Source organism: Gossypium arboreum, chromosome 8 (genome assembly GCF_025698485.1).
Source record: "Gossypium arboreum isolate Shixiya-1 chromosome 8, ASM2569848v2, whole genome shotgun sequence".
In the NCBI taxonomy this organism is placed as follows: domain Eukaryota; kingdom Viridiplantae; phylum Streptophyta; class Magnoliopsida; order Malvales; family Malvaceae; genus Gossypium; species Gossypium arboreum.
Window position 1 is genome coordinate 6,670,554 of NC_069077.1, and position 15,963 is coordinate 6,686,516.

Sequence of the window (15,963 nt, forward strand, 5' to 3'; positions counted from 1 at the left end):
CTATATTATTAGTAAGTTTACATTTTGGTCACTTAATTTTAAAAAATCACAAAATGATCATTGAACTATTCAAAAAATTTTATTTGAGTCATTGGGTTGTTAAATTTAAAAGAAAAAGTCTAGCTAGTGAGCTCTAAGTAACGATTTAACGATTTATTAGTTGGATCAGTACTTATCAACAAGTAGGAATATACCTTATATCCAAGTAGATCTAACAATTAATGTTGGAGATTGAAGAATAAAGTTGCTTGGATTTTGATTCACAGATTCGTGACTTTCAAAGTTGATTCGTGAAAAAAAATTAAACTGTAGAAGTAAAGGGAGAGGAGAGCTTTTGATTAGTTTAGATAATGCAAACAAAAAAGGCGATATGGCAGTGATTTTAACATGCTAATGACTTAAATGAAAATTTTTAAATAATTCAGTGATTATTCTGTAACTTTTTAAAGTTGAATGACCAAAATGTAAATCTATGAATAATTTAGTAACCTTATATGTAGTTTACCAAACATATAAAAAACACCGGTTAAAAAATTATAATAATAAAATTATAAAAAAACATATTAGGCTTATTAGTGAAAAAAGCCCTCAACTAAAAATTAATAAATCAATCAAGCACTCAATAAATTTTAGCACCCAATTGAGCCCTTCAAAATGAAAAATTAATCTATCAAGACCCTCTATTAAATGTTGACCAAGTTTGACCATTGAATTCTGCCGACATAGTTGATAAACCAATTGGACGGTGACATGTGACGACCACATGTAGTAAATATTTTATAAAAATAATGATTTAAAAAATCACATCTAGGTTTCTAGGTTCATATTAGATATAGTTCTTTAGACAATTACAAAAGAATAATGAAATTTTATTATTATTATTATTATTATTATTAATTATAAGAAGTAATAAAATTATTAAAATATTAAAATGCTTAAAATTTATTAAAATCACGCCTAAAATGCACTTAGACAATTGGTTATCTAGATTTATTTGTACGTAGACAATCATTTTTCTTAGCTCATTCCCTTCATGGTTTTTAATAATTTTAAATATTTTTATTTTTAATAAATTTAATATTTATTTTATAATACCTTATAATTCTAAACTTTTTAAATAATTTTATAATTTTCCTATAATTTTTAAATAATTATTGTTTTAAAGAATTAGAATTTTAAAAAATAAAAATAAAAATACTTGTTGATGTGGGCCACGTCAAGCATGATGTACATGTGGGTGCCACGTGTTTTCGTCTAATTGGTCTATCATTCACATCAGTAATATTTAATGGTCAAATTTGGCAACATCAATGGAGGAGTTTGATTGATTATTTTTCATCTTTAAAGGCTCAATCGGGTGCTAAATTTTGTTGAGGGTTAATTGAATTTTTTTTATTTTTCACTAAGGTTTTTTTTTTTTACTAATAAGTTGTAATTTTAGAATAGAATTGAGATTCAATTAATAGGTAACATCAGCTCAATCAAACACATTATAATAGTACAAATATATATTTATCTATCTATACATATATATATTAAGCCCCTAATTGAGTTGATGCCTGATGTTGAGTTGGTATCACAAGTCTAGCGAGTATCAACTCAATTGAGAAGTTACTAAAATACCCCTATCTATCTATACATAATATATTAAGCCCCTAACTGAGTTTATGCCTGGTGTTGAGTTGGTGTCACAAGTCTATGGAGAATCAACTCAATTGAAAAGTTACTAAAATACCCCCTATGTATCCATACTTGTATTAAGTCTCTGGTAGAGTTGGTGCACAGTGCTGAGTTGATGTCACGAGTTTATCGAGCATCAACTCAGTTGAGAAATTACTAAAATACCTCTTTAAATATAAAAATAAATTATATTATTATGAGGGTGTTTTTTTTTATCTTTTATAATTTATAAATCAATAAAACTCAATCATAATAAAATTTAAATCCATGACACAATAAATTATCAATATTTGACTTTATCATTTCTTCTTCTTTATTTATAATGACTTTATCATTTCAATCAAAGCATCATTTGATTTTTGTATCAACTTTTATTAAATATGTTTGTTACATAAGTTTTTATCCACATAGTGGGTATACAATAATATAATTTAATATAAAATTTTTAATATCTTTATTAATTGTATTTACAATTCATAATTATTTAATTTATAATATTTCTCTCATCACATTTACACATTGTTTAATTCGGTCTTTTTACAGCTTTTGATATTAAAGGTTCATTTTAAAAGAATGAGAAAAGATGATATTTATTATCTTAAATTTTTGGGTGTTTCCATTTATATATATATAATGTATATATATTATCAAATTCAATTGATAAATTTGTGTTTTAAATTTTTAGGTGAAAGGGTCATAAAAAAATAAAACTCCAAAAAAGACCAAAATACACAATTTGTAAATATTCTAAAATCAAGACTAAATCGACACAATACATAAATGATAAGGGTTAAAGTTACTATTATGCTAATTTAAAACCTACATTATCATTTGTTTTGATGAAAAATAAAATAAATAATTATTTTATAATTTTTATAATTAGATAATAAAATCTTATCAATAATTTAGTTACCCTTATTTTCATCCATATACTGAATGCCTCTTCAATTCAACTATACCTAAATTTTTATTTTGATAGCAAAGCTCTACAATTCCATTTGTTTACAGAAGGTGATTTAGTCTTTTAGGCTCTACAAGCCCTTTTGTTTTTCATTTTTAAATATTGGCGTGTTAAATAATTATTTTAATATAAATAATAATTTGTTATTCACTTTCAGAATTATAAAACTTCTCACTCAGTTTTATTCATTTATTTAGATAAAAAAATCAACCACTTACAGTTTAAAAAGGTACAACTATAAGAGTTACGGAGTTTCCATTTTTTTCTTCTAATTTAAATATCCTTATCTACTCTAAATTTTCTTGTTCAAACATTCTAATTATGTTTAGCGTATAAATGTACAATGACAATGTATATTATATTATATTAATCCCTTTGATAACACGCTCGTCAAGTTCTAAGCCCATTGTATTAAGCCGAATAAATTATAAAAGAAAAGCAAAGATCTTGTCATTCTAAACATCAAAACCAAATGAAAACATCCCCCAAAAAAAATAAAAATAAAAAGGGGGTTAAAATCTGGGGGAAAGGGAGAATATGAAGAGAGAAACACCAGAGCCATTAAAATATTGATTTCATATGAGTGTTAATCAGTCACAAGGGAAAAAAAACAAAACAAAATCTTGAATGGTAAACAACTAATGAACATGTAATTAACCAAAATAGCACAGCCTACGGTTTCAACACCATCAGGAAACAAAATTATACTGTACATACCAATTTTGTTACTTCAGCCCTTCCCAGCTTCCATAAGTACACATTGTCGTACTTTCTAATTCCATGTTTTGCCACAAATATGTTTGGCAGGCATTACTCCGAAACCGCAACCTCTTTGTCAACCCTCCAATAGTTTGCATCGTTGAACTCCTTTATCCCAGCACCAACTTCATCGGAGTTCTCCTTTTCGGGTACGTGTGGAATGATATTCCTTTTCAATGGTCCTGCTTCCCCAACTATCCCTTCTTTCAAGGCTTGTTCCATTGCCTTCTCCGTACCTTCTAATTCCACGCCTACAAATTCAACATCCTCTTCAAACAATGAGCGCACAGATGGTGGAGATTTTTTACTTGAATTGCTGCTCACTGATCCGTCACTCATATCCATGGAGTCTGAGGAACCATTTGCGAGTATGGGTTCCCCATTCGAGGGCTGTGCAACATCAGTCATCACTGTCTCTATATTTCTGGGTAGGTTGACATCTGAGCTGTCATCATCAAGAAACGGATTCTTGCTCAAACCACCCACTTGGAAATCTGATGATTCTCCCCAACCCACCCATTCAGGTAAAGGCCTATCTCCAAGCAAGTCCTTGTTTTCAGTAGTATCAAACCTAAAGAATCCCATATCATTAGAAGCATTTGCTTTCTCCCCTTGGGGATCCAAGACTCCACCGTTCATCGAATTTTTAAATCCATTCATTGCATCAGAAGTAGATGTGCCATTCATTGACTGTTTGCTTTCATTTAACTCATCCTCCTCTCCAACTATCACCTCATCATCACTACTACTGTTACCACCGTTTGCAGTGCCATTCAAGTTAACATCATCAAATACCTCTGTGGGTGATGTGGCCATAGGTTCATTACCGATTTTATCATCTTGGAATGCAAACCAATTGGAATTTGTAAACAGACTGCTGCATTAAAACATGGGTTGTAATCACCATTAAAATGGTTAGTTCAACAGAAGAATTCAACTGTGATATAGTCATGAAGCTAAGGCTACTTGAACAAATATTAATCAGCCAAATTACTCCATTACTATTGAGTAATAACAAGAAAACTCACCTCCCTTGGTCATCACTGAGCCTCAAGGATGATATGACAACCTCAGCAGATTCATCATCAAAGTATACATCCTGAATCGTAAAAATACATTTGCCATCAAATTTCACATTAAAAATGACAAAAAAATGCCAGCTTGTTTGGCTTCTCCATCACTCAAGCTGATCTTAACAAATAGCCCTAAATTATGTTACCACTGATTTCTCTTTAATAGACATTCAGAAGCCACTGGAAAAACACCCTCTTGGCCTCATATTAAACCATAGAGAAAGATTTTAAGTAAATTAAAAGAAAAAGAGTTGCTTACCTCGTCATCTCGACCAAGACCACCATGGTCCTGAAAGGAGTAAAACAAAAACATTAAGTATAGCAAACAGGTAGAATTCAAGAAATTTTCAGGAGAAGCAAACTACACACTTCTTCATTATCATCATTCCCATATATTTTGTAACTGAAAGCCTGACTTAGGTTATTTGCTAAAGCTGCAACATCATAATCTCTATCATGAAGATCATCCTCGTCGCTATCCCTTGTTCTATCTTGGAATGCTGTTGGGCGGCTGGACAGGAGAAGGAAAAATGCATTACTCTTTATGTGATTTTCTGTTAGGTCTCACAACTATGCCATTACTGCAACTGGCAACAACGTGCTCACAACAAATATAAGTTCAAAAATTGGAAATACCAACTCTTCACATTAGCAGGCACTATATGGCAGGCAAAAGCCATAAATAAGCAAGAAAACTAGAAGCAACATTTCATATTTCATTATTATAAGTTGGAAATCTGTCGCAAAGACCATCTAGAATCCATTAGTGCTAGCACTCCTTCAAATGGCATACCAAGCACAAAATCTATAGCTAATTGACCCAAAATAAAAATCCAACTAATCAGACTGAAATGCCAATCAGAAATGAAACAAGTGCGTACCCACAAGCCCATCGATAAACATTTTCGACTGCATTACGTTCTTGCAAAACATTAGCTTGCCACTCGTTCCATTCGCTATTTTCCTATAAAGAAATTTATGAAGACGTGTCAGCAAGAAAAGAATTAGTCAAATAATTCAACATTGCAATTCCAGCCAATGAAAGATACCACCAATGTGGCAAATAACAAAATAATAGAGCTTAATTCATATTTACCATACCACATAGAGAGATCCGTTCTCTAACTTTGATTATAACAAAAGTAGTTAGGTTAAGCAATAATGCACCTAGATCCTGTAAGATCCTGACAGAAACTGTCATACAACATTAAACAGCATCCAATTCCCCACCTGTATACATGCCTGAATGCGGCTGTTGCTGCTTCCCAACTGTAAAATTTTATTTGAAATGCGTGTAATATGTCCAATGTTTCCTACCCGAGGTGCACATTTTCCGGCAGCAGGTAAAGTAGGCTGTTTGAGCAAAGAAGAGTTAAGCTGACTGCATAATCATGTAGCTTTATAACAGCTCCTGATTCTTTATTTATAATGGCTCTTAGGAAAATGGGGAAAAGTTGCATGATTAGAGCATCAACCTGATTACTGTCACCAGAAAGAACTGGATTTTTGTCAGTTTGAAGAAATTTCCCAATCAAATCACATTCTTGAAGAAGATGATCAACTATTGCATCATTCTTGCTTTCAAGACACGATAATATTATACTCCCCACATGATGATGTAATGCATTGTTGTATGGGTACCTGCATAATTTGAAATAAAGAATCAATCTTGAGCCTGCTGGCAGAAAAGATCCAACACCTACCTCAGGAAGACATCAAGCACTTTCTTCAAGATTCAAACTCCAATAAGTTTTTTAATTCAATTCAAGACGCCGGTTTTAAGCAAGAGCTTACTCAAAGAAAAGATCAATAACTCGCTGAATGGTTCCTGTGTTGACCAATTCCTTCTCTGCAGCTTCATTTCCAATTCTCAACAGCACAGCAATAAACTCCACAATCTGAAATAAAAGCAAAAATTCAGAAATAACACATGCGCCTATTGCACCTACAAAGTTTGATATGCATTACAAACACCAAAAGAATCAAACAAGTGTCAGTCATCAGATTGAGTATTCCATTTTGGTTGGTACATGAGACTTATGATGAGAATATAGTATGAACCTTTAGACGATGCTTCCCAAGAGGCGGCCTCAAGTCTCCATATGTGGTAGGCAAAATTTTCTCATCAGAGGACACATTCAAAAGCATGAGTAAGTCACCTACACAAACAAACGCAGCCTTCAAGACCATGGCTAAAATGAAAGGCAACAGGTTCCAAGCACCTAGGAATATACAAAAATGATTACATACAACTTTCAGCAAAAGAAACCCACTCACCAAGCTTAGGCAGCATAGCATTGACAGTCTCTGAATTCACAGGAATTGAAGGTTCGTACATATGTTGATGTCGGAAAGAATGCATCAAGGGAGAAACAATTGCTGATCTTTTGGGATCCAACAACGAGATGCAAACTGAGAGTGAGTGTATAAGGCCAGATTTTGAATGTGAATTTTCCAATGCATGACCAAATATCCTTGCAACAAAGCTGCATATGAACATATACAAAATTACAGGTCAAGTCACAAACATAAACAAAGTAGAGAATTGAAATGGCAATGCATATAGGGAGGGAACACAAAGTAACTGAATCTCAGAAACCTTGGACTAGAGAGTTTAGTGGCTAAAGCTGATGGGGAATTCCGTGTTATTGTACATAATGTTTCTGCTGCATTAGCATGAACTTCAGGAGGACACTAGTCAATTTAGAAAAATAAAAGCAGGTTGTGAGGTATTTGTTACGAGAAGAATGGCATGCCGTGAAAATATTAAAACAACATTACGCCAGAATACAACAGAAAATTCTCTTACTGATGGACTCAATTTATCAACAATCATTTCCAGCAAATTGCTATCAGCTAACCATTGCATTACATCCAAAAAATTGGGATATACATGATCATCACCTCCTACTAACCGAACCAAAACCTGTGAAAATAAGCATCTCATCTCAACGCTCATCCAAAACGTATGAAAAGACAAACCATATAAAACTCACTACTGCACTAAACCAGGAAAAAGAAACTACTCAGGCACCTCCATGATGGATGTGATTCCTATCAAATCAACCAGTTGGCGAAACACGTCTTGATGTACCTGTTACAAAGCTGTCTCAGTAAATCCATATAAACAAAACATGCTGTCTTTCATAGTTCAGAGATTATAGACCACAAAGAAGCCCAATATTGTCATGCAAGTCATTACACTTGTAGTGTCACTACTGTACAAAACTCAGAGAACCAACTCACCAGATGAAAAGGATCTATAATCTACAGAATTGTTAACAACACCCATAATTTAGCACGTTTAAGTTAACTTACAGGAGACAAATTATGTAGATGCATCATGCACATCCATGCCAAAGTTCAACTGAGGCACAAGATGAAGTTCAAACTGACAGTCTACATTCATACATGTCTCGGTTACACTAATCATCCAGATTTACAGGTTCTCGAATGCATCATCAAACAACATGAATGAAACAGATAAGCAAATTTCTGAGGAATCTAGGAATGTGATGGTAAGCACAAAATGTTTACTTACTTGAACATAGTTCATAATTGGAACAGTCTTCCGTAGCATAAGGCAGACAACAACCTAAAGTGCCACAGCAAAAGAAACCTATTAAGTGGTAATAATAACCAAAGCAGTAATCAAACTAAAAATGATTGAACCAGCACAGAAACTACCTTACTGAAATAACCAGCTAGCAAGGCACTATGAGGACGGTTTGGTTCCAAGAAGGAGAAGAGTAAGTTCATCAACTGCAACAAGGAGACAAGCATAAGAAACAAAATCGTGGCAGTTTTCATAACTAAAAATGCATAATCAAGAACGAAAATGAAATACCTGTTCCTCCTCCACTAAAGTCTTCAGAATAACATCTATCTCACATGTAAATATCTCACAGGCTATGAATGGGAACCTAGATACATAAAAGAACACATCATTATGAAAGGAATGACTAACATCAGATAAGTTGCAAGCCAACAAACTAGAAAGATTTATTTTTCCTGATTCTTCGTTAAATGAAAATTACTTACTTGAAGACCCGTTTGCTGTCAGCATCCTCTGGAGGTTCTTCAACAACATATCGCAATAACTGCTCAACTTGAGCTCTATCTCGCAGACTGCAAATAAAATATTGAGCAAATCATGAGCATCAAGCAAGACTAATCATCTATTAGATTCTACAAAGACTCCGACATTCACTAATAATCAATTGAAAAGAAAAACTTAAGGAAAAGGCACAATGTTATATAGTGGCAAGAATTACAAGTTGATGAGCCGACTGTTTAAAGCTTTACACTCTTGGATTATTTCTTCCTCATCCAGAAGCTCTTCCAAAGTAAAGTTTTCCTTGTCTAATATTGACTCCACCTACAAATGAGTATCGAGTCAATGAAATTAACCAGAATCCCAGTAAACAAAAAAAAAATCAATAACTCGACAAAATTCTTTGAACAAGTCGTAGAAAATGGAGAACAAAAAAGAATAAAAAAAAACAAATGCAGGTAAGCATATCTACATAACTCAACAGATTTTCTGAATTACATGCAAAAGCAGATAAAACTAAGTAAGAAAGTTCAGCTTCAAATAAACAGAATTCCAACCATTTCCAACTAAAGAAAGTACTTAAAATTCAAAGTTAATTCATCGAGTTGAACAAGGAAATTTCCCAAAAAAGCGGACAAATTTAAGTCGTCGAAACTAGTCTGCTATGGCATCGATGAATCCAAAGTAAATTTCAAATTAACTAAGCAGAAAGAAAATCAAGAATTCGAACCTACAAGAACAAAAGGAAAAAAAAAATAGAAACCTAATGAAAAATGACAAGTTCATTACATACGATAGAAAATTACTAAATCAATGTAGTAAGTAAAGATTAAAGAAATCAAGATTTTAAATTAAAAAGAAACAGAGAAATTAATTTGATTAATCAAGCAGTATAAAAAATCACTCACCGGAGAGGAGGCAGATAAAGATGTTAGCTTCCAAAACATGGTGAAGAGATTAAGCAGAGAAATAGATCTGTAAACCTTAAATTTTTACCAGTGAATCTAGGAGTTGTCCAAAGAGGAGGAGAAAAAGCGCGAGAAAATATATAAGAAAAAAAAACCCTAATTTTTGCTGTTGTTTAAAAAAGAAAGAGAATGAGAGATCGAAAAAACTATAAAAGAAATTATTTTTTTTTAAATGTCGGAGTAGCTGAGGGAACGAAGAAAAGGGAGGGGAAGAGTTTATTTTTTTTGCTGTGGAAAAATACAAAATGAAGCATGTCCCACGTATTTCACAAAATTATTTTTATGTCTAATGGATTGATGGGCCATGTATGTAATGGATGTGTGGATGGATAGTCATGGTATGACGGTCATGGTCATGGCCTCAAGGTGACTTGTGAAAAACTGATCCACCAGATTCTAAAAATGGAGAAGACTAACTCACAGCATCATTCAAGTTTTTAAGGTCACGAACTCTGACTCCGGTTTTTTCACAATTTTTTTTTAATTATAAAATATTTTCTTTAAAATTACTTATTTTTTTAATTTCTTGCGGAAAGAATTAGTGCATTTAAACTAATAACAAAGTGAATGATGGAAAAATGGTCGCTTCAGGAGGTGGTGAGAATGCCGATAGTGGTGGACACGCAAGAATGCTACTGGTGGCAATACAAGTTAGCAATTGGGCAACCAAAAGAGTTCACTTAAGAGAAGAATATATGTCCGATGCCTGTAGAATGTCTATTGACTCTCCCTTCGAGGGTTGGGCTACTTACAAGGCTATATTGATGAATGTTAATAAGAACAACATTCCTTACCTCTTTGGAGGTTAAGGACATTGATCTTCTAGAGGATGATATGATTATTGAGACCATTGAGGTATAATAGAGATTAAAATGTATAAATTTTGAAATTTATAGTAGAAATTAGAAATAGGAGATCCTAAAAGGACTATAGTGAAACCGGCTTGAAAATGCATAAATTTTGAAATTTATAGTAGAAATTAGAAATAGGAGGTCCTAAAAGGACTATAGTGAAACCGGCTTGAAAATTTGAATTTTAAATTGAAAGTTAGGTTAGTCTCAATTTTAAGGATTAAATCGAATAAGTTTAAGAATATGTGTGACTTTACAATTGATTGTGAATTGAGTTGAAAAATAAAGTTAGGCATTGTTGTATTAATATTCGTAGCTAAAGACAACGCGAGAGCATCAAAAGGAATGGGGAAGGCGAAAATTAGCAACGAGTAGTTCAAGTTTTTTGTAAGTGTTTCTGTAACATAACACTTATTTGATTTCTATATTTCTTGATATTATGTGTTGTATACTATTTAAGGTAGAATTATTGTAGTGAATGGAAAGGAATTGGAGTAAATTGAATCAAATACTAAGATACGTACCTAAATAAATATACTTGCGATAATGGAATAGATTTTCGTGGATTGATATGAAGTTAAGTAGAAGCATACTGAAAAATATAAAATGGAACTTGCAAAATGGTTGAATTATAGCCGTACAAGATGCGATGGAGATGATCGAGGGGCTATTAGGCCAAAATTGAGAAACCATCGTTGCCGAGCAATCTAGGATGGCAGGTCACTGTTGTCAAGCTTTCTGGGATGACATAAATGACTTATGAAACCACCGTTGCTGGGCAATCCGAGGTCGTAAGCTATTGTTTCCTGGAAATTCGGGATGGCAAGTCATCATTGTCAAGCAATCCGGGATGACAGTTTTAAATGAGCTAAAAAAAAAGAAAATGGGCTTACAAGTTTGGAAATGTATCAGTATGTTAATATGGAACGATATCCTTAAGTTAGGCAAATGTATAACCAGTGACAAACTCATGTTGAAGTTCAAGCTATATAGTTTAGACATTCACTCAAGTTTATGAGGTTTTCCTATCCTACCTCGTTTGAAATAAATAAATTGAATTCCGTACTCATCCTACAATTTGTCTTTCGTGCGTAGGTTAGGTACATAACTTTGTTCAAGTCACACTTTAGCATTCAATCGAGATCCTAGATTCCCTAAAGTTTGTTGTCTTTTGTTATACTTATTGGAATGTACCTAAGGAAGTCATTTTAGAATTTTGGATGGTCTATGTATGTCTAATATGTGATCATGTACTTAGATGAATGGTTAGCTTTGGTTTAAGTAATATATATACATCTTGCCATATATATACATCTTGCCATTTTATTGTGGAACCTTGAATGATATTCTGAATATAACAATTTGAAGTTAATTGGGTAAGGTAGATGATAGGGTGAACGCTTAAGGTAGATATCATGTTAAAATGGTATTGAATGGTTTTTGGTATGCTTTTGTTTGAGAAATGGTAGTCGATAATTTTGTTGTGTTTTGGTGCCAAATGTGGCATATTGGTTAGATGTTTAGAGATATATTGGATGGCATGTTTTAGCATGATTTTGACATGTTATAGGTAGGTTCCTAGTGGCAAAATAAAATGTATTTTAGGTCATTATTAAGGGTTGGATTGTATCATGCATCAAATGACCTATTTTGCACTACATAGGTTAACACACAGTTGTGTGTCACACACAGGCAGGTGACACGGTCGTGTGATCACTGAAAATTATTAACCATTTGTACCATACATTTTTCGATAGTCACACAGCCTGGCCACCCACCCATGTGAGTACTGTAGATTTGGTTATTTAGTTTTTCACACGGTCCCAGTTTGTTACATAGCCTAGCCACACGCTCATGTGATTTTGTTTTATATTTGCAAATTTAATCCACACGATCATAGTGAGTTACACGTTCTGGGAAAACGGCCCATAATTGCCCATTTTTGTTGTAAAAGTTTTAAAATGGTCCTTGTTGATGCCGTGTCAATTCTAGAGCTTTCGTCAACTTAACTTAAATCTGATTTTTTTGCAAAGCATGATTTTATGTGAATGTATGTAATTATTCAATGTTTAATAGAATTTTCAACTTATGAATCGCGTGTAACTATTCTGTTAATTACTGTAACATCTTATTGCTCAGGTCCGATGACCGGACCAAGAGAGGGGTGTTACACTAACCTCTTAGAAGGGACGTCACAATTTGCTTAAGAAAAATTAATCCGTCTTTATAATGATGTCTCTACTTCTTCTAACAAATCAAAGAGCTCAGTGATTAAATGGGGTCAGGCCAAGAAAAAGTTCAAAAGGAAAGGTATTGAAATTAGTCAAGGAAAAGGTCATTTAGTGCCGACTAAAGAAGAAATTGACTCCATTGTTGAAAACCTACTTGCTATTAAGTACAATAAGGGTGCCTCCATGAATGAATATGTAGAGGTTGTTGATCGTGATGTAGTGGATAGGTCTGATTATGTGTAATACTAAGGTCAGTCAATACCACTTTCCCTTTTTTATTTTATTATAACCTTTAAAGTATTTGATTAAAATTGTTAGGGATGTGGAAACCCCTATTTTGATTTATACATTAAGGAGTATTATTGGGAGCATGATACGAATATCTTAACTTTGTTTCAGAATAGAATTAGTTGGCAACAAGTTGATCGGGTGATTTAGAACTTTGGATTTCCATTCTCACATCGTTTTGAAACTCATGGCATTGTGGGTGGAATATGAATTTTTTAGAAAGTTTTTGCCTTTATGGAAATTTTGTATAATCATTGAAAAATTAATAAGTCTTGGATTTGGAAAAGTATACTTTAAGGGAGGGACATATGCTAATTAGGTTTATATATTCAAATTTAGAATGGTGATAAGGTGGCAATAGAAGGAAATTCCTTTTTTGTTTCACACAATACCTATTTTCAAACAAGCAAATAGGAGGGTTGCTGATCTTATACATCCAAGTTACTAGGTTTGGAGATCATCTCCTATATGAGAAAAGTTAGGGGATAATTGGTTGAATGAGTGAACTTCTCGCGGTTTCTCAATCTTTGATGGCGTAGATAGACTTGTATGGAAATATTATTTTGATGGATCTTTCTTTGTGAAGTCTGCTTGTGGGCTTATTTGGACACAAAATGCATAAGCTAGCAATCCTTCCCTACAGACTTTCAATTGGAAATCCTTATGGAGAACTAAAGTTCTTTTCAAGATAATTGTATTCCTTTGGAAGAGAGGTATGTCAATTGATGACTGCTTTATTAATCATTAATCTAATTTAATACTTAATTAACTATAAATTAAAACTAACTGGACTCATCATCATTCTCCACTATCAACATAAAAAAAAAGGTTTAATAACCATTTTGGTCCTTTGGATAATTTCTACCTAGGTCATTAAGTATTTTCTTAATTAAAACTCAATAATGATTAGACTTTTATAATTTAGTCCTTGAGCTTTAATTAACTATTTTCTCTGTTAAATTATTTAACTAATTTTTAATATAGTTTTATACTAACTTTCTTAATCTTTATATTTTATTCTTATAGACTTGGTTTATGAAAATGAGGTTCCGAAATCATGTTTTTTGATACCACTGAAAATTGGATCGTTACACTAGTGCTCAAAAGTTATTCGAGTTTGACTTGAAAAATGTAACACCCCTTACCTGGTCTGGTCGTTGGACCCGAGTTACGAGATACTACAACAGCTATCGGAATAGTATCATACAAATCACATCGTTTAATTTAACTTGAAACCTACCAGAGACGTACTCAACAACGGTTAGGGAAGAGATAAGGTAGGAATGAGAAACAACAGAATCGAGGTTGAGAATTTGGAGCTCCCCTCCTCAAGAAAAAGTTGTTCCTACAGACAGAAATGGCATTAACTTAAAAGTTCAAAAAAAATTTATCACACCTGATTCTCCTATGGACCCGAATTTAAAGAAAAGTTGGAGAGCTGACTGTATAGAAACATGAATTTTCCAGCTTTACTGAAATATTTAGAAACTTAAGTGGCTGGTTGGGGAGTAATTAGATTTCAATTCTAGTTTAGTTAGATTGGAATTGGTTGGTTTCATAATGGGAGACATAATGATTATGATTTAGTGGTTGATTTGGTCTATGAAGACTGTGCACATAGAGTATATATATATGGCTTGTAAGGAAATAGAATTCTTCTGAGTTCTATTTATAAATTATTCTTTCTTTATAGTATCGTCTTCTTCGACCACTCTAAAAAAGAAAGGGATAAAGCTGAAGGAAGCTCTACATGTTGTAGTCATCGTGTGATTTGGAGTTTGAAAGTAGAGAAATTAGAATTGGTCGGTTTCCTTATCCCTCCGAACTCGTAGATTAAAGGAAGGAGTAGTGTAATGACTCTCAAAGTTTTTGTATAATTAAGGATTTTAGGTTTTAAGGTTTGAATGCCTTTGAGTTAGTCGATAAATGGTTGTTATACTTAGTTGCTAGGACAAGGGAGGCTTTAACGTTTGGACAAGCTAAGCTGTCAAGAATAAGAAAGCAATGTGAGTTTCAATGCTCCACTTATGAGTGATCGTTGACAATGCATTGTTTGAATGGTCTATATTTAAGTTGTTTTGAGTGTGTCTGAAACTGTTATTATGTATGGATGTGGTACGTAAGCGTATCGAGCATGAATTTGTGTTGAGTTTTGTGATGATGTATAATTTTCATTGATTACGAATACTAGGTATGTATAAAATTGTGTAGGTAATTGAGTACCTATAAATGTGTTTTTATGCATGAATTAGTTATGGTACTACATATAAATTTAGTGCTCCACGTTATTATGTTATGTGATTATATGTTTGTGTTTACGTGCTTATAAATTGCAGAGTACGGAGGGGAAACTATTGATGGGTTAGATGAAGTTAGGATTAGGAAAGGGTGATTTTGTATATCGTCATCCAGAATTTTCTATATGCAAACCGTAAAATGCGAAGCCCTGGGCCTGACAGAGGGGCCACTATGGTGTTCATGCATTAAGGTTAAAACTGGCAAAATGGAGGAAAAGGCAGATAGATAGGGAAATGGAATTTTTGTTAGATTTTGCAATCCAGTATTGCTGGGTGCAAACCGAGATATGCGAAGCTCCAGGCCTAACGGAAGGGACACTTCAGTGTTGGAACATCAAGTTTAAAAGTGGTGAAATGGATGAAAGGACGGATAGATAAGGAACTATAATTTTCATTAGATTTCATAATTCGATATTGTTAGGTGCAAACTGAGATGTGTGAAGCTTTGGGCCTTTCTGGGGGGGATACTTTGGAGTTCGAGCATCAAGGTTAAGTAATGATATCAACTGGCTCACTAAAGTGACAATATGACGGTGCTTATTAGGTTCCATAGAGCAACACTGCAACAACAAATAGTAGGCTCTATGGGGCGACCTTGTGATGACAATGACGGTAAGGTCCTTCAGGGCGACACCTCAGATAAGGTTTAACATGTAAGATCGTAACTCGGCTATGACATATAAAGTGTCCGCTAAGACATTAAACATGGGGTTACAAGGTATAAGATCATAACTCAACTTTGGCAACCAATAGAGTCCACCAGGACATTAAACATAGGTTCAGATTGTGTAAGACTGTAGC

The 15,963-nt window shown here is 33.3% G+C and overlaps 1 protein-coding gene across 2 annotated transcripts; it reads right to left on the reverse strand.

The window, feature by feature from the left end:
* Positions 1–3,179: 3,179 nt before the first annotated feature.
* Positions 3,180–9,774, reverse strand: LOC108469934 (uncharacterized). Of its 2 annotated transcripts, none has more exons than XM_017771064.2 (19): positions 9,436–9,774; positions 8,748–8,851; positions 8,515–8,601; positions 8,321–8,396; positions 8,161–8,235; positions 8,015–8,068; positions 7,508–7,567; positions 7,283–7,399; positions 7,073–7,167; positions 6,751–6,959; positions 6,535–6,632; positions 6,268–6,371; positions 5,949–6,114; positions 5,704–5,826; positions 5,355–5,437; positions 4,843–4,984; positions 4,733–4,762; positions 4,429–4,499; positions 3,180–4,274 (listed from the first exon to the last, which is right to left on the reverse strand). In XM_017771064.2, exons 1-19 carry the CDS (start codon positions 9,472–9,474, stop codon positions 3,452–3,454), a joined length of 2,556 nt encoding a protein of 851 aa, XP_017626553.1. In that variant the 5' UTR covers positions 9,475–9,774; the 3' UTR covers positions 3,180–3,451. The 2 variants fall into 2 exon arrangements, with proteins under 2 accessions (XP_017626553.1, XP_017626552.1); XM_017771063.2 differs by having other exon boundaries at positions 3,180–4,277.
* Positions 9,775–15,963: the final 6,189 nt, after the last annotated feature.